Source organism: Podarcis pityusensis (genome assembly GCF_964106645.2).
Source record: "Podarcis pityusensis genome assembly, chromosome: 15".
Taxonomy (NCBI): Eukaryota; Metazoa; Chordata; class Lepidosauria; order Squamata; family Lacertidae; genus Podarcis; species Podarcis pityusensis.
Window position 1 is genome coordinate 3,650,268 of NC_138040.1, and position 22,888 is coordinate 3,673,155.

Consider the following 22,888-nt stretch of genomic DNA (forward strand, 5'->3'; position numbering starts at 1 on the left):
GGATTTCTGAATGCGCTCCTTGTTGTAAAAAAAATGCCTTCTAAAACAAAGGTCTCCAGCACCCTATTCCCTCCCTCCCAGATAGCCCCGGGAAATTCCCTTCTCTCCCCCCCCCCTTCCTCCTGCTTTTCTCCCTCTCGCTCTCCCCCCAAAGCCCCTCCGCGGACCAGCCCCACATTGACAAACACAGCCCTTCATTCATTTCCAACGCCATCTGCTTGCAGGCTCCCTGACAGCCGCCTGAATGACCCATTCATCACCCACGCTCTAGCTCCTGGATGACGCCCCCCGGCGTTGTTTTGCGCTAACCCTGCGAGCGAAAGGGGGCTGCGGTAACGTGCACATGCGCGGCGGGGAGGGGGAGGGCGGCTCCCACCACGTCCACCGCATTGATTTACGGGCCCTGCGCTTTTTTGCGGTGGGCGGAGCTTCCCTGTGCCGTCTCCCCCCTTTTAAAAGCAAATAACAAACGGACAAGGGAGGGGTGAAATAAATAGGGGGCAGTGAAAGGGGGGGAGACTCCCCAGTCCCGCACCTGTTGGGCACCAATAATAGGGGGTTGGCGGGACCCGCCCCCTCGCCAGCTGTCCTTGGCCCCCGAAGGTGCTGGGAACGCCCTCTTGCCTCTGGGGACCCGACACGGCGACCCCGGGGGGCTTCTTGGGGCACGGAGGGTCCTTTGTGGAAGACGGAACAAATGTCAAGCCTTTTTTTGAGGCCCTCCGAGCTGGTCGGAGAGGGGGAATCGGAGATTTCGGAGAACTCTGATCCCGGCATCTGGCAACAATGCCTCCTCGCCCCCTTCGTCCAGAAAGCCTCTCCAAGATGCGGCTTCCATCCTCTATAATGCGGCCAGCACCGTTGGGTCGGTCTGAGGACGATTGGTTGCAGACAATACTGGGGAAGGGGCAGCGTCCCTGAGCACCCCTGGACTTGGTTGACAGTTCCTGCGTTTCCCCCCATCCCCCCTGTTGCCGCGCCTGCGTGCTCCAGACATTGATGGGATTTTGGGCGTGGAGGGATGGGCACCCGCCATTTTGTTGAGGCAGAGAGGCAGACCAAGATGGAGGGAGGTGGGTGGTGGGGGAGAGCTGCGGTCGAAGAAAAAGGGGAGCGCTCAGGGTTGGATAAGAGTGGACGAGTAATAAATAATATTTGCCTATTTAGCAGAGGAGCAGTTCAAGATCCATTGTGTCGTGATGGTTAGCTGATGAACCTGCCAAGGGACATTGGAATCCAGCTCCCAGCAGCCCCAGCAGCTAGCATGCCGGTCTGGGATGATGGAAGTTGGAGCCTGGGGCTCTCTGGAAGGCCCTGGGGTCGCCATCTCTGGGCTCAGAGAGTAGCATCAGGGAGATCCGGCTTCAAATCCCCACTCAGCCATGAAGTTCACACTTTCCCTTGGCCTAGCCCACCTTCCAGGGGTGTCGTGGGGTAAAACGAGAAGCTGTATGCTGCCTTGTACTTGTTGGAAAGGTGGGCTATTGATGCAGTTAATACGTAGGAGAGTCTAAGCCCTCCATGTGCCTAGGTTAGCCCTCAACAACATCCCCCAAAGGTAAACAGTGGCCATATTGCAGACAGGGCTGGGGGTGAAAAGCAGAGAGAGTTTGTGCTGCTGGCACTGAGGAAGTGTGTTTTGCTTTTCTTTTAATCGTGGCTGTCGCGTCTGCCTGCATCTCCTGCCAGAAAACCAGGGGAAAAGAGGAATAAATCTCACCAGGGCCTTCATGGCTCAGAATCCTGTCTCAGCCCACGCTAGCTGCAGTCACTGTGCCAAGACCCAAACAAAGCAAAGACTGCCTTCAGCAACACACAGACGTTACACACAAACAGATCCTTCGCATCCATCTCCTTCTTTATTAAGGTTTTTATTGCCCATTTCTTTGGCACTCCACCTTTATCAGGCAGGGTGGGCTGATCTGCCCGGGATATCGATGTTCAGGCCGCCTGTTCTGTGCGGGTGCCTGGGCACACCTCTTTTGCGCGTGTGGATGCCTTCAGGTATCTCTAACCAAGCCTTATGAGGGAGTTTGGGATGGATTCGCATTACGGCGAAAGAGATTGTGACTAAAAATTAGGAAGAGCTTTCTGCCATTCGACAGTGGAGCGGATTCGCTTGGAAGGCGGTGGACACTCCTTCCTTGGAGGTTTTTAAACAGGTTGGCTGGCCGTCTGTCAGGGATTCTTCAGCTGCGATTCCTGCATTGCAGGGGGTTGCACTGGATTAACCTTTGGGTCCCCTCCTGTGATTCTGTCTCCTGCACCGTTCTAAGCCTGTCCTTTTTTCCTTTTCGAATTCAGCCATGAGGACTAGATCCTTGGCTTGCTTTTTTTAAAAAAAAAATGCAAGTGGATCTTCTCAAGCTGCTAAAGAGCAACCTGTCACTCCACTTAACCTAACCACAATTTGCAGCGCTCTCTGTTCACAGCCTTTCCCCCGTCTGGGTGATAACAGAGCCAAAATAGATAGGGGAACTCTTACTGGCTTCAGTCAGCTGTGTGTGTGTGTGTGTGTGTGTGAGAGAGAGAGAGAGAGAGAGAGAGAGAGAGAGAGAGAGAGAGAGAGAAAATGGGAAGAGGCCTTAACCTTTGGCCTGGCTTTCACCCTTTCTAAGCAGAGAGGAGAGGCAGGGGCACTATGCCGCAGACCCCCCCCTTTGTACTGCCCCCCCCCCGGGTTTTCATTGTGGCTTGACTGACAGGCAGGGTGAGAGGGTGCTGCAAGTACAGACAAAGGGCAGCTTCTTTTTTCTCCTCCCCCCCCCCACACCAGGCCGCAATGAACACAAGACCCTCCTGCCTAGTTGATGATCATATTTATTTTACACGGTACCAGCAGTTCCTGAGATGCTTTACACATAAGCAAAAAAATGTGTGGGGTTGTTTTGGGGTATTTTTTAATGTCCCGCACCGAAAAGGGTTTGCAATCGGATCAAAGGCCCCTCAGTCTGGAGTTCCTAGCTGCAATGGCTGTGCCCCCCCCCCCCCGCTTTCAAAGGCACACTGCCCCTGAATAACAGTGGATTGCGGATTGCAATGACTACTGCCTGAAACCTTGCAGAGCTGCTGCCAGTCAGTGTAGACAACAGTGAGCTAAATGGCCCATTGTTTTCAGTCTGTATAAGGTGGTTTCCCATACTCCTTCCTAAAGCGTCCCTTTGTTCAGAACCACGAGGACTGGAATCTTTTAGGGGGGACACAGGGAGCTGCTGCTACTCCACCTAGCCCAGAATTGCCTTTTCTGACGGGCAGGGGCTGTCCAGGGTTTGGGTCAAAGGGTCTCCCCTAGCCTTGCCTAGAGATCCTACTGGGGATTGAACCTGGGACGTTCTGCATGCAAAGCAGGGGCTCTCTGCTGCTGAGCTACAGCCTCTTCTTCCCCTTTGCAGGCAGAAGGTCCCAGACTCACTCCCCAAAGGGCATCTCCAGCTAGGGCTGGAAATATCCCCTGTCTAGAGAGCGGGTGCCAGTCAGCGCAAGCAATACTGAATTTAGAGGGAGCAAGGGGATAAGGTAACTTCCGGTGTTCCTGCCTCTTAGATTTTGGGATAACGGATCTCTCTCGTCCATCTTTTGCAGGATGACATGACCGACTCCCTTCGGGACTACACCAACCTCCCGGAGGCTGCTCCTCTTCTCACCATCCTGGACATGTCTGCCCGTGCCAAGTACGTCAAGGACGTCGAGGAGATCACACCCGACATCGTGGAAGCTTTTGTGAATGACTTTCTAATGGACAAGCTTAAACCGGAGCCCATCTGAAGAGAAGCAGAGGCAGGGTTGAAAAGGGGAGGGGGCCTCTTTTTTCCTGCCCCCACTCCCAGCTTGGACCTTATTTAAAAAATTGCAGGATTTTTTCCCTCTCTCCAGCTCTGTGCACAACGTTAACTCTTGACGTTCTTGTGGTGCCTTGTTTTTTCCAAACACAGCAAGTTTCTCTCTTCTTGATTTCCCCTCCTTAACCAAACTCTTTTTAAAAGGTGCTGCATTTCAGCTGGGAGGCGCTGGTCAGAAGAGGCTTGGCTTATAGTTTTCGGGGTTGTGAGGGGAGGTGGGAAGTGGGAGGTTTCCCAAGAGCCCAGGTGAAGAAGTGATGGATTTCCCACGGTCCCAGCCAGAGCTGTGGCTGCATTCTGTTTTTTTATTTTTAAAAAAATCTCTACTGGTCACTCATGTAACCTGTCCAAACACAGCAGTAACCAGATCCTTGATCAAAGCCCAGTTTTTCCACCTTTCCAAGATGACAAGTGACATACAAGCACCCACACCTAAATCCGGCATATGTAATATTTTGGGGGAAGGGTAGGGTAGTTAACCCATCAAAACTGTTTGCCTTTCGAGGCTGAAGAAAAATAAAAGCTTGCAGAGCAGGCCACTGCCCTCCTGGCTATGTTCTTTTGAGGGGTAGGGGAGTGAAGCTAGGATCCTCTAACAAATACTCTGTATCTTCTTCCAGCTGCACTCCCTTAGGGTGTCTTTCAGCAGGGAAACAGCATCAGGTTTCCTAGGTGAGGGTCACCTCTCCAGGTTTGCTGGAATGCTCCGGGTTCAAAATGCAAAAGCATTTAATGCTCACCTGTATTGCGAATCGAATCGAATTTTCTCTCTCTTCCCCTTGAATCTTCATACAACTTGGATCGTAATCCAGTTGTCCATGCCTTTCTCTCTTTGGCAATTTGTACACAACAGTTGCATCTTGGGAGCCTGTAGTTGCCAAGCCACCTGAAAGGTCAATATTAAAGACTCGGGAGCCCTGGGATAATGAGATTTCCTCGAGCCCCATATCTGCCATGCAGGGCTTAAAGCACATGGGGAGTCATGGGATGTGCCCGTGGGGTCTCTGTGTGAGATCTTGCTGGTGCTGCCACTGGACCGTATAAATTGAGATGGGCGGTGTAGGAGGACAAATTAGAGGCCTTGGGAAATGTTTGCATCCTCTTGCGCTAGCTTTTGCCCCGGGGAGGAGGAGGTATTCTTGCATTTTTTAGCCTAGCTTTGAAAATCAGCAATTTGACTTCTTTTAGGAATGACCAGGCGCAATTCTAAATCGAGTAGAAGGTTGTTCACCCACTGCTTAAAACTTTCAACCGTGGGTTGGTGGGGTGTTTTGGTAGTGGCCTGTTTTTGCTAAAATTAGCACCATTTTGCTGCCCCTCAGAAATTCAAACGAGTCAAGACTGGCTCAGTTAAGTGGGGTGTCGCCTGAGGTGTAGTCCGCCATTTGCCCAAACTTTCAAGGGCTCAGAGTAAGGAGAGGAGCACACATGACTCCACCCCAACTTCCCCACCCTACTGTGTTGTGTGGCTTAAAGATATGCAAAACTTTTAAGTCACATTTGTTCAAGTGTAACCAGAAGCTTCTGCCTGGTCAGGGACCCCAGTAAAACGAGCTCCCTGGTTGTGAGAGGGGTCTGTAGCTTCCATCCTAACCTTCAGGCCACTAGCAAGTAGGGAACTTTCCAGTTGCTCTGAATTGTTGAATTCCACCTCCTGCTTTGCAACCAACTTTCTGCAGAGTGCTTTCTTCCACTGACTTTGAAATAAAACCCAGGACTCTCTTAGGTATTTTTCTCCTCCCTCGCCTTTTTTTCTTCCTTAATCCCATGTTAAATACATTCCCCCCTAAACATGCAGCTGATAAAAGCTTGAGCAATTCTCAGTAGAGGTGACGGTGATGTTTTTAGCCGTTTTGGCAAGCAAGGTGGATTGGGTTGGGATTACGTTGGGATAGCGCAGCCAGATCCTCTCTCCCCAACCCCATCGTCTCTCTCTCTCTCTCTCTCTCTCTCTCTCTCTCCCCCTGGCAAAGTTGGACGTTGTAAAAAACAAACAGACTTGTACATGGTGACTGGAACTTTGTAATAAAACCCGTTCTAGTAACGTCAGCTTGCCCAGAGTGTGGTTTTGCTGTCAAGGCTGCAGAGGCAGGTTGCTAGAATGTGGGGACGTGTTTGGGCAGGATAGCGTGGGAGAAACCTCTTGAGAGAAACTCATGGCAAGGGGCCTCAGGACAGATCCGCCCCCCTCCATGTTTTCTTGCAACATGGAGGTGATTTGTTGTATTACTCCAGATGTTGCTGGACTACAAGTCCCATGATCCTTGGCTGGGGCTGCTGGGAGTTGAATCCCACAGCCATTCGCAGGGGCTTCTGATTTGCTCACCCCGTTAAATTATCATATGCAAGAGACCTTGTTTCCAGGACCTCTGCTTGTAGATAATACCCAGGAGCCTGGAGTTTATAAAAAGGCCTTGAACAAGTAGAGTGATGCTTTAGGCCACAGGTCCAATAGCTAGAAAGTCCTGCCTCCTCCAGACGGCCCTCTTTCTGCAGGATGCAAACCAGGATGGGGTGGCGAAGCTGAATTTGCCACTGCCTAGAGCAAGGGTGGGGGAAGGGACTCTGTGGCCCTCTAGCTGGAACCCCAACTCTATGATCCTTAGCCACCCCGTGGCTGATGGGAATTGAAGTCCAACAACATCCAGAGCAGGGGGCGATGGCAGCTCTGGCCTTCCGGATCTTGGAGGAGTGCTGCTCTCATCCCTGACCATTTGACCAAATTGCCCAGAGCTGATAGGAGACCAGCCTTTGACCAGGGGCATCGCAGGTGCACCGATCCTGTCCAGGAGTAAAGCAGGTTAAAGAAATCTGGCAATGCTAACTACTCCATGTAGAGTCCCCACCCTTTTGCCATCAAGTGCTTCTGTGAGTGTTCTGCCACCTTCTGGTGAAAAAGAATCTTAGCAGTTTGAGAAACACACGTACAGTATATGGTACTAATAATTTTCCAAAAGCTCCTTTTGGAGGAGCCAGAGTGGCAAAGGTCAGAGCTGGAGGTTCAAAAAGAGGGGAAACATTTAAAAGACATTTCTGGCAGATGGCAGCATTCAGGCTTCCATTAAGGGTGGGCAGAGCAGAGCAGAGCAGCCACCTGTCGGTCCAAACTGGCTTTAACAGAACGTTTAAACCTTGCTGGCAATCTGAAATGAGGAGAAGCCTCCGTGGCTTATTAGAAATACACTCAACAAAGAGAGAGGGGAGCAAATCCAGAATTTATTCTGTACAACTCTGGTCTCCACATAAACAATGGGAAGATCTCTTTTCCCAGCAGAAAGAGATTTAAAAGCTTGATCTTTAACCAGGATGACCGTTTGGCAGATTTGTCTTTTAACTTATTGGCTTAATGCACTAAAATGCTATCTGGGTAAGAAACCTGAGCATCTGATTTGGACAAAAGAGGAGATTGGGAGGGCTAGGAAGGAAATAGATGGAGATTCCCCCCCCCCCCCCAAAAAATCAGGAGTTTACAGGCTCAGCCAGGAAGGGTCATTCAGCAGGAGAGACACCAACCGGAAAAAGGCCTGAACAAACACATTGCATTGTGAGGAGGGACTACGGCAAGGGAGCTTGTGGCAGCTTGAGGTCGCTCGCCAGAGGCGACAAGCTGCGCCGTGCCCTTGGCAAGGGATCAGAGAGGACCTGGTGAGGTCACCCTAGAAGCTGTGCCAGAGGCTGAGTCACGCACCCAGCAATGCACCTTCGCTGCCAGAAAAGGGAGGAGAAAAAAAAAGATGGGGTGGGGATGAAGCTGACTTTTTAAAAAGTACATGCTGGCAGATGCCACAGCCCTGGGGCGCTTGGCTACATTGATTTTGTGCCAGCTTCACAGGGTGAGGGCCTCCAAGCCCAAGGCAATGCTTTCTTTGTTATCTCTGAGTTTCAGAATTCAAAATGCATGCAAGATCTGAGAGTCTGGATTGTACCACTTTAGCCAGCCAGGTATGTGCGCTTGGGGCAGGGTCCTATTCTGGAATGTCCCTCTATAGTTGTTGTTTTTCCTATCAAAGTATCCCTGCTTGGAGTTAGCTAGAACCTCAAGATCCAAACATTTCCCCCTGAAGTGCTGGTTTTCTAGATGCAGGGACCTGTGTTTTTTGTGTTTTCCTAGCAGGGGTGGAAGGAATTCAAATGCACAGACATGCCACGTACATATGCCCCCATAAGCCCCAGTGATGCAATGTGGGAAAACAACCGACTGAAGCAGAAAAAGTGTAAAAAATGGGGTTGAATGTTTCTGCTGGGCTTTCTTGCAATCACACCTGTCTCCCCCGGAGAGCCATTCTTGGCAAACAGCCTTTTGTAAACTACAGTCTCTTAAGAGACACTTGCCCCCTCCCTTCCTGTTCACTTCCATTGTCTTCGGCAACAGGGCTGCACTGAGAGTGCGGTCCCACCAAGTCAGAGAGAAGGGCCTCTCCAAGATGGAGGGGCCAAAACCAAAGGGCAATGTTTGTTTCTCTGAACACACCCACAGGCAAGACTCTGGCATCTCTTCCTCAACAGTTCTGCCGGATCCCGGAAACGGGGTTTCTCCCCGCCTCTGACAGCTTCATCTGCCTCTTTCCTTCGAAGAGGAGGATGCTGGCAGCCATGGCACAGTTCAAGCTGTCCACACCAGGGACCACCGGGATGACCAGCCGCTTCCCCCCAGTGCTCTGGGCCAGCTGCCTGGCTTCCGTGCTCACGCCGTGGGTCTCCCCACCGATCACCACCGCCGTTGCGGGACCCTCCATCCAGGGTTCAGAGTAAGGCTGGACTTCCAGCCAGCCCGATTCTTGCCTCTCGTCTTCGCTGCCATCCAAATCACGGTCCCAATCCTGCAGAGCTGGCTTCGCCTTCAGGTTGTAGGGCCGGGAGACCCAGCCATGGCTGGCGGCGTTCTCTGCCACTGCCGGTGCGGCCTGTGCCTGGGAGCAGTCGGCCACATGTACACAGCTGTCGGGGAGGAGGTAGCTTGGCAGGACCCCCCAGTCCAGGTCGGAAAGGATGGAGAGGCGGAAGTGAGCTCCCATCCCTGCCCGGAGGACTTTGGGCTCCCAGGCGTCGACGCAGCCTGGAGTACGGGGAGAGGGAGAAGGAGAAATGTTAGAAGAGTCTGGCGCAGTCTTGTGGAGAATGACACGCTGCAAGGACAATAGGGGTGGGATGCGGGTGGCGCTGTGGGTTAAACCGCAGAGCCTAGGACTTGCGGATCAGAAGGTCGGCGGTTCGAATCCCCGCGACGGGGTGAGCTCCCGTTGCTCGGTCCCTGCTCCTGCCAACCTAGCAGTTCGAAAGCACATCAAAGTGCAAGTATATAAATAGGTACTGCTCTGGCGGGAAGGTAAACGGCGTTTCCAAAGGCATGTCTTCTTGTTTTTTAATTTAACAAATGCTTCAAAAATATAGATAGAAAAGTAAACTTCCTTTGGGGAGGGGGTGGATTCTCATTTGATGAAAGTGGTCGCAATCCCAATTCTACAGATCTCTTTAAAAGATTAAAGGAGGAAGCTTTCCAGAAGCAAAGCCTGCCCCTTTTGCATATCTGAAGCCTTATCAAGTCCCTGAGTCAGGTCAGCTTTGGAGAGGCCCTGCATATCTTACAGCCATAGGTTTGGAAATGTGTCATAACAAAAGCTGCTTTGCTAAAGGGTTAATGGCAACAGGCATGTTGATGAAGAAAACTCAGTTACTCATCAGTCTTATCTCCTTGGAGCCAAACCACCCCAAACCCATCAGGTTCTATTCTATATAAACCTTTCCCAGCCTGATGCCTTCAAGTTTGGGACAATTAATTCCCATCAGGCCACAGAATGCAGAGAAAGAGAAAGAAGCCTGAGAGCCAGGGACAGGTAATATTTCTGAGTTCTCTCCCCATCTGCAATTTAATAATATAATAATAATAATAATTTATTATTTATACCCCGCCCATCTGGCTGGGTTTCCCCAGCCACTCTGGGCGGCTTCCAAAAGAATATTAAAATACTATGATACATCAAACATTAAAAGCTTCCCTAAACAGGGCTGCCTTCAGATGTCTTCTAAAAGTCTGGTAGTTGTTGTTCTCTTTGACATCTGGTGGGAGGGCGTTCCACAGGGAGGGCGCCACTACCGAGAAGGCCCTCTGCCTGGTTCCCTGTAACTTGGCTTCTCGCAGTGAGGGAACCGCCAGAAGGCCCTCGGTGCTGGACCTCAGTGTCCGGGTAGAACGATGGAGGTGGAGACGCTCCTTCCAGCAACTATTATTCAAAGGCATGTTGCAGTTTCTGCCTCATCCTCTCTTAAAGCTGTCCAGGTTGGTGGCAGTCACTGCCTCTTGTGGGACCAACCAGCTGCCTCTGGGAAGACCGCAAACAGGTCCTGCCCAAGGAGCAGAAGCGGAATTGGAACCCAGCTCTGATCTATCCATAGAGTGACGCTCCCCACCTTTTAGAAGCAGCAACCTGCTGCAGCCTGCTCCAGCTGCTGATCTCAGGAGGGTGCCCATGTTCCCTGGGTCGCGGATGTTGTCACAGATCAGAGAGAGGGGCAGCGCATGTTCTCGCTGGACTTCTGGGTATGCCATTTTGGCGTGGTCTGGTCTGGAGAAGATTCCTGGAGGAAATGCAGTCAGGGAAGATTCCTTTAGAACAAGGGTGGACCCACAGCCTCAAATGGGTCCCTCGAGACTCTCCCAAAGCCTCTCCCCAGGCCACACTCCCTACTGGCCCTGCTTCACACACTCCATGAGTGCCTGAAATTCTGGAGTGCCACTTCCAGTCAGTGTAGACACTACTGAGCTAGAAGGGTCAATACAGTCTGACTCAGTATAAGGCAGCTTCCCATGTTCCTCTTTAAACCAGCCCCTCATAAGGACTAGAATCTTGTTTTAATTTCAGGAAAAGAGCTGTGACTCCGAGACAAAGTACAGTGATACCTCTGGTTATGTATTTAATTCGTTGCAGAGGTCTGTTCTTAACCTGAAACTGTTCTTAACCTGAAGCACCACTTTAGCTAATGGGGCCTCCCACTGCTGCTGCGCCGCTGCCACACGATTTCTGTTCTCATCCTGAAGCAAAGTTCTTAACCCGAGGTACTATTTCTGGGTTAGCAGAGTCTGTAACCTGAAGCGTCTGTAACCTGAAGAGTATGTAACCCGAGGTACCACTGTATCAGCCTCTCCCTGGTTTAATTTCCAGCACTTCCAGCTTGGGCTGGGAATATCCTCTTGTCTGAGACCCTGCAGAGCTGCTGCCAGCCAGTGTGGACGTTACTGAGCTCAGAGGGACCAATGGTCTGCCTGTGTATAAGGCAGTTCCTGATGAACTTACCAATCACACCTTGAGATGTGATGACATCAGACCAGGTCTTGAGATCTTCAAACTTCACCTTGACAAGGCTGGCGCCTTTCAGCTTGTCCACTGGCAGCTCCTTCAAATGCTCTATGGCGCTGAAGAAGAGTGTCTGGGGAACGGCGCCAGCTGCCAGCGCGTCGGTGATGAGTCGCCTGCCCTCCAGCAGGATCTTCCCGTGTCTCTCGCGAAACGACCTGGACTTGGCAAGCGTCACCACTTTGCTGCAGAGAAACAGATCCGTCAAGCCCACAAGCTTTTCCCCCCTCTTCCCCAGCCTGGCTGACAAATGTTATCTGTGGCCCCAAAGGATGACAACTACCAAAAGCGATAGAGCACATTGGCTTGCTCAATAATAATAATAATAATAATAATAAATTTTATTTATATCCCGCCCTCCCCAGCCGAAGCCAGGCTCAGGGCGGCTAACAACAATAAAACAGTACAACACAACACAACACAACACAACATTCTAAAATCATTCATTATAAAATTAACTCAAATCAAACCAATGGCAACCATTGGGCCAGAGCTCCGCGAAGATTGCCGAAGGAGGGGGTCAGGCTGTGCCTTGGCCAAAGGCCTGGTGGAACAGCTCTGTCTTGCAGGCCCTGCGGAAAGATGTCAAGTCCCGCAGGGCCCTAGTCTCTTGTGACAGAGCGTTCCACCAGATCGGAGCCACAGCCGAAATAGCCCTGGCTCTAGTTGAGGCCAGCCTAACCTCTCTGTGGCCTGGGACCTTCAAGATGTTTTTATTTGAAGACCAGAGGTGGTTCTTCCAACAGAAACAAATCCAAAATGTGCACAACTGTTTCCATTTACAATACCAGGAGAATGGTTGTAGCTCCACTGTACAGCCTCAGCGTTTCATTCACAAGGCTCCAGGTTCAATCCCTGGCGTCTCCTGGGAGTGTTGCCTTCCTGAAGTCATGGAAAGCCACTGCTGGGCAGTGCAGACAAATCTGAGCTAGATGGATGGGTTGCTCTGACTTGCTATAAGGCAGCTTTCTATATCAACCCATCCAATCTCTGTCACATCCTTCTGCAGCCTTTTTTCGCCAAAAAAAACAAACAAACTAGAGAGACTGTGTATCCATGGTGAGGGAGGGAAGCAAACCTTACCCTGCTTCCAGAGCCACATGGAAGACTGACTAAATGAAAGCCATGTGGACTTAGGGACATTGGGAAGTTGCACTGCCTTGCTTGCCAGAAAGCATCATTGCAAGGGGGCAAGTAACCCAGCTCATTTGCTTTCCTCTACCCTTCCCTTCTAAGGGACACGGGTGGCGCTGTGGGTTAAACCACAGAGCCTAGGACTTGCCGATCAGAAGGTCGGTGGTTCGAATCCCCACGACGGGGTGAGCTCCCGTTGTTCAGTCCCAGATTCTGCCAACCTAGCAGTTCGAAAGCACGTCAAAGTGCAAGTAGATAAATAGGTACCGCTCCAGCGGGAAGGTAAACAGCATTTCCGTGCGCTGCTCTGGTTCGCCAGAAGCGGTTTAGTCATGCTGGCCACATGACCCGGAAGCTGTACGCCGGCTCCCTCGGCCCATAAAGCGAGATGAGCATCGCAACCCCAGAGTCAGCCACGACTGGACCTTTACCTTTACCCTTCCCTTCTGTTTTTTCTTTCACACTGCAAATACTCGAGGCTGCGAATCAGCAGACAGAGAAGACTGCCTTATCTTTTAGTATACATTTGTCACTTTTTCCCCAGGTAGTTTAAAATCGCTTCTTATTCATTTTAAATAATATTAGTATTATATTAAACCAGTGTGCTGCAGCGGCTGGAGTGGTGGATTAGGCACTGGCAGTCCAGAGTTCAAATCCTCTCAGCCGTGAAGCAGTCGTGCTCTCTCAGCCCAATCAACCTCACAGGGTTCGTGTGGGAATAAAATGGGGAAAGAACCCTGCTCCTTGGAGGAAGGGTGGGGTTTAAATACAACAAATACAACAAACATTTCCATCCTTCTGTGTCCCATCCACCCATAACTGCAACTCCCAGAAGCCCTTGCGCGCGGCCTTTCTCGCCTGCCCTGGTGGGAGTTGTAGTCCCTTTCCCATTCGTCGCTTCCCGGCCTCCGCCCGTGCCAAACACCAACCCCCAGAATGCCTTGCGCGCGCGCACGGCCTTGCCTAAGTCTCTTGTCTCCGGATTGCGCCTTCTCGAAGCAAAGTTCCGCTTCTTTGCGTTCCGGCACCTTCTTTTCCTCCTTCGCGGCCGCTGCCTTTGGGGCCTTGCTCTCTCGAGGCTTCTTCGAAGGGCCGGCCTTGGGCTGAGGGGGGCCGGGGACGACCCGTCGCTGCTCCTCCCGCGTCTCCGCGACGGAGGGCAGCACGCGGACGGGGCTCCTCTTCAGCGCGCGGACCCCTCGCCGCCCGGCCGCGCTGCCCAAGGCCGGCCTGAGCAGCAAGAAGGGGGCTCGCGCTCCCCTCATGAAGGCCGCCATATTGGTTCCTGGCGCGGGCGTCGAGCGGGATTTCCCCTTCTCAGACTATCGCGAGATCTCCGTTATTAATAGCAACAGCGTCCCTTTTTTTATATACCGGCCCTAAAAAGCCATAGAGATGGAAGAGGGGTGTAAAAACATTTGCCCGCAACTTCCGGGGGACATTCGGAAGCGGCCATTGGCTGACAGTCCCTTGTAGAGATATGGCATGGTAGAGTTATTGTTGCGATTGCTAGGCTCACACTTTTAAGACGCACCCGACATGGTGTTCACCATAGATGTATAAAGTTATAGAGACGCCACTCAACGTTCGTGGAAAAATATGAATTATCGAAGCCTTCAAAAATAAGTTTTATCTTTTTCAAGAGCGCTGTCTGATTTGAGGCGACAGCGCTCTTGAAAAAGATAAAACTTATTTTTGAAGGCTTCTATAATTCATTTTAAAAGTTGCCTCAGGTTTAGGCGGCGTGTCGTGACGTCATTTCCACGCGCCAGAAAGGGGAGAGGATAATTACAAAACGAACCCCACCCCCCTGAATCAGGCGACCGCGCTTGCTCGCGAAGCACTTCTGTGTGGGCGGCTTTGCGCCTGAGGTGGAGTTTGGGAAGAAAGACAAGGCCCCTGAATATGAAGGCTCGGCGGGCGCTGCATTTCGTGTTCAAAGTGGGCGACCGAGCCGAGACCGCGCGCTTCTACCGGGATGTACTGGGCATGCGCGTAAGTGGGGGCGCGAGACGGTGGGCGGTTAGGAAATGGCCTTGGCAGTTTGCGGGGAGGGCTTTTTGTGGCAGGGGTGACGTCACGGCTACGGGTGCCCTAGGGTCCCAAGCCACGCGGGAACGAGTTGGTTTGGTTTTTGAGCGTCTTCCCCTAGAGCGGCCACTTAATTACGGCGGCCTCTTTGGCCCAATCTTTCCTACAGAGGCGGCGTTTGCTTTCGTGAACGTTTGTCGCTCCTGATTACGCCGCAGTGCGGCGCACTTAGTTTTTCAGGAATGCATTGATTTTATACAAGTAACAAACGTCAGGAAAAAATCTGTGTGTGTCTCTGTATATCTATCTGTATATATCTGTATATCTATCTGGGGAAACTCAGCCAGATGGGCGGGGCATAAATAATAAATTATTATTATTTAATAATAATAATAAATTATTATTATTATTCCAAAGTGATCTTAAACGCAACATGTGACTCTATCTGTATAGTCACATGTTGCGTTTAAGATCACTTTGGAATTATTATTATTATTATTATTATTATTATTATATTATAAATATTATTATTATTATTATTAATTTATTTATGCCCCTCCCATCTGGCTGAGTTTCCCCAGCCACTCTGGGCGGCTCCCAACTGTTAAAAACAATACAGCATTAAATATTAAAAACTTCCCTAAACAGGGCTACCTTCAGATGTCTTTTAAAAGATAGGATAGCTGCTTATTTCCTTGACATCTGAAGGGAGGGCGTTCCACAGGGCGGGTGCCTTGAGTTAAAATACAATATTAAAAACAATTTTAAAAATAAAGTGACCCCAAACCATGCACGTCAAAAGTGTCAAAAGCCTTCTTGTTCGTTCCTGAATGTTAACTTATTTTTCTTAAACAAACAGGTTCTAAGGCATGAAGAATTTGAAGAAGGCTGCAAGGCCACTTGTAACGGGTACGTTGTCTTCATTTTGGTTGCTTCTCATCAAAGCGGACATTTCCCTCAACACTCTTGAGGAGGCCTAGGCAAACTCGGCCCTCCAGATGTTTTGGGACTACAACTCCCATCATCCCTAGATATCAGAACCAGTGGTCAGGGATGATGGGAGTTGTAGTCCCAAAACATCTGGAGGGCCGAGTTTGCCTAGGCCTCCTCAAGAGTGTTCGGAGGTGGTAGCCCCAAAGGGGTGGAGAGCTCTGAGGCAGGTGCTGTTGCCTGGCAACGCAAGCTTCTTCTGCCAATAGTGCCCGCGATATAAATGCTCCCTCGCTTCCCATTGTCTGACCTTCTGTGACATCATGGGACGGGCGCAACAATTCTACCTGTGTATAGTGCCGGTGTCTGGGTAGAATGCCTTAGGACGCTAGGACGCGAGTGGCGCTGTAGGTTAAACCACAAAGCCTAGGACTTGCCGATCAGAATGTCGGCGGTTTGAATCCCCGTAATGGGGTGAGCTCCCGTTGCTCGGTCCCCGCTCCTGCCAACCTAGCAGTTCGAAAGCACGTCAAAGTGCAAGTAGATAAATAGGTACCGCTCCGGCGGGAAGGTAAACGGTGTTTCCGTGTGCTGCTCTGGTTCGCCAGAAGCGGCTTAGTCCTGCTGGCCACATGACCCGGAAGCTGTACGCCGGCTCCCCCGGCCAAGAAAGCGAGATGAGCGCCACAACCCCAGAGTCGGCCACGACTGGACCTAATGGTCAGGGGTCCCTTTACCTTTATAGTGCCGGTGTCTGGGTAGAATGCTGCCCTTCAAATGAGTGCAGCGTTGGGTGGGAAGCTAGAATAGAATAGAAAAAGCTGCCTCAATCTGACCTGGTATGTCTGCCCATCAAGCCCTTTATTGCCCTCTCTGACTGGCTTTCCAGAGTTTCAGGCAAGAGTCTTGCTCAGCCCTACCCAGAGATTGAACCTGGGACCGTCTCATGCAAGGCATGTTCTCTGCCATTACATTGGCATCTGAGTGAGCTGAAGCTCCCCAGAGGAGACGAAGATGTAGGCTCCCCCCCCCCCCGAGTTATTGCAATACAAATAAAAGGCAGCTGTGTTTCTAGCCCCTATGACGGCAAGTGGAGTAAAACGATGGTGGGCTACGGTCCCGAAGACAATCACTTCGTCGCGGAGCTAACCTACAATTACGGAATCGGAGATTACCGCCTTGGCAACGATTTCCTGGTAGGCACCGCTTCATTCGGTTGATAAGTGAGAAGGTTTGCAAAATATGTTGGTTCTGGGATCGCTAAGGCTTAGTTTCTGCTCAAAAGAAGGGTGAAATGAACAAAGCACTGAGTAGGCCCTGGGAGTGCGGTGGGCCACATTTCTCATTCTAGAAAAGGTAAAAAGCTCTGCAGTTGCTGTTGGGGGACTTTGGAGTTTGCATAGCAAAGGGACTAGATCAGTGAGCTTTCGTGGACTGTGTGTTCTGAGGCTTGGAGTCTTCGATTGTGGTAGGGTTAGGTGTACTGCAGGTGTTAGGAAACCTTTGGCCCTCCTGATGCTGCTAAACTACAAGTCCCATCAGCACCAGCAAGCATGTCCAATGGGCACAGAGGCTAGGAGCTGTAGTTAAGTAAGATCTTCCTCAATGCCCTCCATCAAAATATTCCAGGACGATTTTAATCTGTTCTTAGTCGATTTTTATTTTAACTTTTTGAAAGTCTTAAATTATTGTTAATTTTTCTTATTGATGATTTTATTCTTTCTGTAAAGTGTTTTGAGGGTTTTTCTTTTACAATCAAGCAGTGTATAAGTTTTATGAAACGAAAAAAATTGTAAAGAAAGATTGTCTTGTCAACAGAGGCCAGTCAGAAAGTGAGACCTCTGAAGCCTATCCAACAGCTTGGGCAGCTTCAGAAACTTCAGGGGTCAAATGTGGCAGGCGGGTGTTATTTTTTTATACTGCTACAACTCCTACATTTATATCCCGCTTTTACTCCAAGGAGCTCAAGGCGGTAAGCATGTTTTCCCCCTCCTCCTCTTGCCATTTTATTGCAAACACAACCCTGTGAGGCAGGTTAGGCTGAGAAAGAGCAATCGGCCCCAGGTCATCCAGGGCTGTGATTCTGGGGTTATTTTCTTCTTCTTCTTCTTGCCATGCCAGGGGATGACTATTGTGTCCAGCCAGGCTGTGAGCAATGCCAAAAAGCTGCAGTGGCCGCTCAAAGAGATCTCAGCAGGCGTCTACGAAACGGAAGCCCCAGGAGGATACAAGTTCTGCCTGGAAGACAAAACGTCATCAAAGGAAGGTAAAGAGGGGGTGCCATGTGATACTCTGTAGTTAGGATGACACTGGATTCTTCTGCCCGTGGAGATTCAGGCTTCTGAAAAAAAATTCTTTTCCTTTAAGCTCATGCAGGCAAGAATGCCTCTTTCCACAATTGCTAACTGATTTCTGATTTTAATCACCGTATTTTTCGCTCTATAAGACGCACCAGACCACAAGACGCACCTAGTTTTTGGAGGAGGAAAAGAAGAAAAAAAATATTCTGAATCTCAGAAGCCAGAACAGCAAGAGGGATCGCTGTGCAGTGAAAGCAGCAATCCCTCTTGCTGTTCTGGCTTCTGGGATAGCTGTGCAGCCTGCATTAGCTCCATAAGATGCACACATATTTCCCCTTACTTTTTAGGAGGGCAAAAGTGAGTCTTACAGAGCAAAAAATACGGTATTTGATATGGCTTCCATCCTTTTGTTTTTATGTGCAATTGCTGCAAACTGCTCAGATTTTTTAAAATAATGAATCAGCAGTACAGGCAACCCCCTATTGACGTGCGTTCAATATGTGTGCAACTGTGCATACGCTCATCATGCCAAACCCCAGGAAGTGACCTAAAAATGTCACAAAAAGGAGCAGAACTCGGCTGGGTGGGGGTGGAACTGGGTCGGAATAGGGTTTTTGCAGGCTTTAAAAAAGGTGTTTCAAATATACGCAGTTTCACTGACACGTGCGGTGCCCAGAACATAACCCCTGCGTAAATGCGGGTGGGGGAGAGGCGTTGCCTGTATATAACCAGTTTTTATAAAGAATAACAATAAAGTTGGGGAGAGCAACTACCAGCCACCAGCCCCGAATTTCTTGCAATCCTCAATCCTATGCCTAAAGTCCATCCATTCCTGAAGCTCTTCCATTCTTTCAGATCCTGTGCTGAAGGTTACTTTGGCCGTGTCCAGCCTGCAGAAATCTGTGGACTACTGGTCCAAGTTCCTGGGCATGAAGCTGTACGAGAAGGACGAAGACAAGCAGAAGGCTCTGCTCGGCTATGGAGATAACCAGGTGAGGCTGAAGGGGCACCAGGCAGCTGAGGGGATCCTCAGGGCATCTTCCAGGTATATGTGGCAGAGACAGGGGCCACCATTCCAGCTTCTGCAGTGGTTGGGCGTCTATGGCTCTCAGTACCTAGCATTGGGTACCAGGCGCTGTGGTCTAAACCACAGAGCCTAGGGCTTGCCGATCGGAAGGTCGGCGGTTCAAATCCCTATGATGGGGTGAGCTCCCGTTGCTCGGTCCCTGCTCCTGCCAACCTAGCAGTTCGAAAGCACCTCAAAGTGCAAGTAGATAAATAGGTACCACTCCGGCGGGAAGGTAAACAGTGTTTCCGTGCGCTGCTCTGGTTCGCCAGAAGCGGCTTAGTCATGCTGGCCACATGACCCGGAAGCTGTACGCCGGCTCCCTCGGCCAATAAAGCGAGATGGGCGCCGCAACCCCAGAGTCGTCTGTGACTGGACCTAATGGTCAGGGGTCCCTTTACCTTATCCAGCACTGTTAACAAACTATACAGTTCCCAGGATTCCATTGGGGAAGTCATGTGCTTTAAATGGATGTCATGGATGCCACCGCTCTCTTCGCAAGCCCCACTTCTGCTGTTGCTGCTGCTGCTGCTGAGGCACCAGTCTTTGTTGCAAACCCAGTGGTCTGATTTCCATTCCTTTTATTTCCCCCTTCCAGTGTAAGCTGGAGTTGCAGGGCATCGGCCAAGCCGTGGACCACGGGGCAGCCTTTGGGAGGATCGCCTTCTCCTGCCCCAAGGAAGAGGTCAGTGGGGATTGCTTACAAGATTTGCCAGGAAGGGCCTGCCGCTCAAGTGGTAGAGGGAAGGTCCCGGGTTCGGTTCCTGGCGGCATCTCTAGGTCGGGCTGGGAGAGACTCCTGCACGAAATCTTGCAGAGCCCCTGCCAGTCAGAGTAGAGAACACTGAGGTAGGCCCAGTGGCCTGGACATGCCGTCAGGCAGCTTCTCAGGTTCCTAATATTCCCAACAAGACAAAGGCAACTTTACCTTGAAATAAATGCTTAGTGGGGAAATATCAAAGGCGTGCGACACCTGTTCATAAATAAAAATGATGAATGGCTACCAATATGTTCATTAAAGTCCTTCTTCACGCAGCACCCAGTGAAGCTGTGGTGCTCACTCTTGCAGTGGCAGGTATGGCTTCAAAAGATTGGACAATTTCATGGAGGAAAAGGCTGCCAATGTTTACTAGTCACAATGACTGGGCACTGCCTCCCAATGCTTCTGAATGCCAGTTCCTGGAAACCACAAGAAGAGAGAGTTTCTCTTGTGCTTGGTCCCACTTGCAGAATCCCCACAGGGGCCTCTGGGAGGCCACTGTAAGAACAGGGTGCTGGGCTAGAGGGGCCGCTGCCCCTTCTTCTTACAGACTTTTTAAATTTTGTTTTATTCATTTCCCTTTTTCATTCATTATATACATCTCATATTCATAACATTTACTATGCGTCCCTCCCCTCCTGGGCTTCCCCCAACTTCTGATTTGTTTCTCCTTTCACCCACTTTGCTCCCTCCTAAAAGAAAAAGCTGCTAATAACATATACAATAACATCAAACTTAAAAACATAAAAATAACAATGAATACACCATATTATTTCTCTATCTTCTCCACATTTTCTAATACTAATAATGTGAATGTTTATTTTAAATCTCTTCTTACAGTCTTAATTCAGCTAGTTCTTGACTACTGTAAATGGATCCATTTGGCTTATTTATTTATTTGAGGACGTCTGGATCCCAACCTCCCTCTAAGGAGCACAAGGTGGCGTCCATACTCCTCCTCCCCATTTTATCCCCACAATAACCCTGCCAGGTAGGTCAGGCTGAGAGACAAGGACTGTCCCAAAGTCGCCCAAGGAGCTTTGTGGCCAAGTGAGGATCTGAACCCTGATCTCCCAGCTCCCAGTCTGGCACTCTAACCACTACACCTTAAACACAACTGGAAGGGATTCTTCAAAAACTATTTGGCATCCAAGTTTTAGATTTCTTTCATTAAAGGTGCTCAAAGATTTTCTAAAAGAGAAACGAGCTTCCTCTTCTGTTCCCTCACTCAAAATGGATGCATTCGCACTCTGATTTTCCCTTCCCCGTTTTGTTTGTCCTCCCAAGTTGCCCGGCATTGAAGCCTTGATGAAGAAGGAAGGACAGAAGATCTTGACCCCCCTCGTGAGCCTGGACACGCCCGGGAAAGCGACGGTTCAGGTGGTCATCCTGGCAGATCCCGTGAGTGCAGCTTCAAAACAGCTTTCATGCCTCTAATGTAGGTCAGGAACGAGGGCTCTGTGGCCAGGTGTCGTTGGACTCCAACTCCCATCAGCCCTGGTTGCAGCAGGGCCAGTGGTCAGGGGCGATGGGAGTTGTAGTCCATCAGCATCTGGAGGGCCACAGGGTCCCCTATCCCTGATCCCACGAAGCAGCATTCCCTACTTGTGTGCAAGAGGTGAAGGAATGCCTCTGTTTAGCAGAGGGAGTCCTTCCTGAGAGAGGAGAATTCCTCTTCTTGGAGCAACAATTGACAAAGCTGTAGACCTCCAAATGTAGGACTTCCGACTCCTACCATCTCTATGGGTTCCTGTATATGTAGTGCATGCGGAGGGAAATTTTTGACACATCGCAAAGTTCCAAAAAAATAAACCAGAGGCAATTTCATCCAGCAGAGCTTTACTGCTACTGAAGGCAAATGAGCACAATGGTCACAAATCCAATACATTCAGGATTGGCACAGGCCATAAGAATTCCAGTTACAGCAGTCTTATCTTAAACTTAACAATAACTTATAATAAGGCTAAACCTTAACACAGAACAGAACACCACACCAGAACATACAGAGAGAAAAGAGAAAGTGTGAAATAGAACCCAGGCTCCTCCTGGCCTAACTATTATAGTCAGCAGGACCTTGACAAGAAAGGAGAAGGAACCAGTTTAAACCAGCTGTACTCGGCTTCCCAGAAGGAATAACCCAAACACCAGAAACCACCTGCCTGTTTCTTTCACGTAGAAAGAAACCTTCCAGAACACTCTTGAACTAAGCAGAACAGGAAAGACCTCTACACATCAGATCAATACCTTCTGTACTAAGAAACTGACAGTATATCCCCCAAATAATTGCCAGCTGCCTTGAGTAGTGACTGCGACCGCCGTGGCAAATGTCGCTTCCCTTCAGTTGACCCCTTTGCTGTTCCTTCTCTTCCACCTGCTTTAGGACGGCCACGAGATCTGCTTCGTCGGGGACGAGGCTTTCAGAGAGCTTTCCAAGGTGGACCCAAACGGCGGGAAACTCTTAGACGAGGTGAGTCTCCCCCTTTCAACGTTTATTCCAAATTAAAGGTGATCCAAGGGCTCAGCTTCTCTCCTCCGCGATGCGGCTCACGGCTTTTCTCTACTCTCCTGCAGGCAATGGCGGCCGACAAGAGCCACGAATGGTTTGCCAAACGTAACATCCCAAAGCCTTCCGCTTAGCCTGGGTGGGGAATCGTCTGGTTGGCAGTGTCTTTTGTGGGGACCTGGGAAAGGAGGCCGTCGGCCATACTTTCTGCACACGTGGATGAGTAGTGCTGCTATCGCTTGGAACTCCTTCTCTTTTAATTAAATTAATTATAGTTTCCTTCCTTCCTCTTTTGAATCTGTTCCTTTCTTGTGTGTGCATGGAGCGGGGGGAGGCCTCTTGGCTGCTACGGATGCAGCCTGCAAAAGTGTGATGATTCGCCAAAGCAAAACACCGCTGCATGTCACTGTCCTGTCAAGTGTTTCAAATGCACACACCCCTTTGAGAACTTTTCTGTGTGACTCAGCCAGCAATAGATAGATAGATAGATAGATAGATAGTCTATTCTACTGTGCATTCCTGCTGTCTAAAAGGACAGGCCCCCGTCCCCCAAATTGTTGGGACCGTACCACTCTATCTTGCAAAATGTATGTTTTTAAGTGCCGCATTTTTACTAAATTCTCTGCACCCAGAAATTCTAGCAGACCGTTGCCAGAAAACAAGTGTCAGAGCCCCTGTCTTGCATGCAGAAGCTCCCACAATTTGATCCTCAGCACCTCCAGGTTAAAGGGGTTAGTTAGCGGCAGGTGATGAGGAAAGAGCTGCCTGAAACATGGGCGGCAGCTGCCAGTCAGAGCAGGCAGCAGTGGCCTTGATGGCGAAAGTGTCTGACCTACAGAAGGCTGCTCCCTAAGCTGCTTAAGCACATCAGGAAAAGGTTTAAGGAGCAGGTTTGGTGCTCCTTTTTAGGCCACCACCCCCACGGCGGTACAGTCCTCCTACCCTAGCAGGGCTGTACCACAAAACTAAGCCC

At 50.2% G+C, this 22,888-nt stretch overlaps 3 protein-coding genes across 3 annotated transcripts in view; 2 read left to right on the plus strand and 1 right to left on the minus strand.

Moving 5' to 3' along the window:
* The window catches only part of NXN (nucleoredoxin), a 102,125-nt gene extending 96,237 nt beyond the window's left edge, over positions 1-5,888 (plus strand). The window contains exon 8 of the mRNA XM_080983118.1: positions 3,583-5,888. Coding sequence (XP_080839244.1) covers positions 3,583-3,765 — 183 coding nt within the window. The 3' untranslated portion in view covers positions 3,766-5,888. The remainder of the gene's footprint in view (positions 1-3,582) is intronic.
* A 1,147-nt stretch (positions 5,889-7,035) lies between these two features.
* MRM3 (mitochondrial rRNA methyltransferase 3) lies at positions 7,036-13,991 on the minus strand. Its single transcript, XM_080983133.1, has 4 exons — positions 13,289-13,991; positions 11,132-11,376; positions 10,248-10,415; positions 7,036-8,895 (listed from the first exon to the last, which is right to left on the minus strand). Exons 1-4 carry the CDS (start codon positions 13,600-13,602, stop codon positions 8,339-8,341), a joined length of 1,284 nt encoding a protein of 427 aa, XP_080839259.1. The 5' UTR covers positions 13,603-13,991; the 3' UTR covers positions 7,036-8,338.
* A 118-nt stretch (positions 13,992-14,109) lies between these two features.
* Positions 14,110-22,198, plus strand: GLOD4 (glyoxalase domain containing 4). Its single transcript, XM_080983202.1, has 9 exons — positions 14,110-14,320; positions 15,216-15,265; positions 16,362-16,482; positions 17,408-17,552; positions 18,442-18,578; positions 19,251-19,337; positions 20,700-20,813; positions 21,793-21,879; positions 21,984-22,198. Exons 1-9 carry the CDS (start codon positions 14,231-14,233, stop codon positions 22,047-22,049), a joined length of 897 nt encoding a protein of 298 aa, XP_080839328.1. The 5' UTR covers positions 14,110-14,230; the 3' UTR covers positions 22,050-22,198.
* The last annotated feature ends 690 nt before the right edge of the window (positions 22,199-22,888 follow it).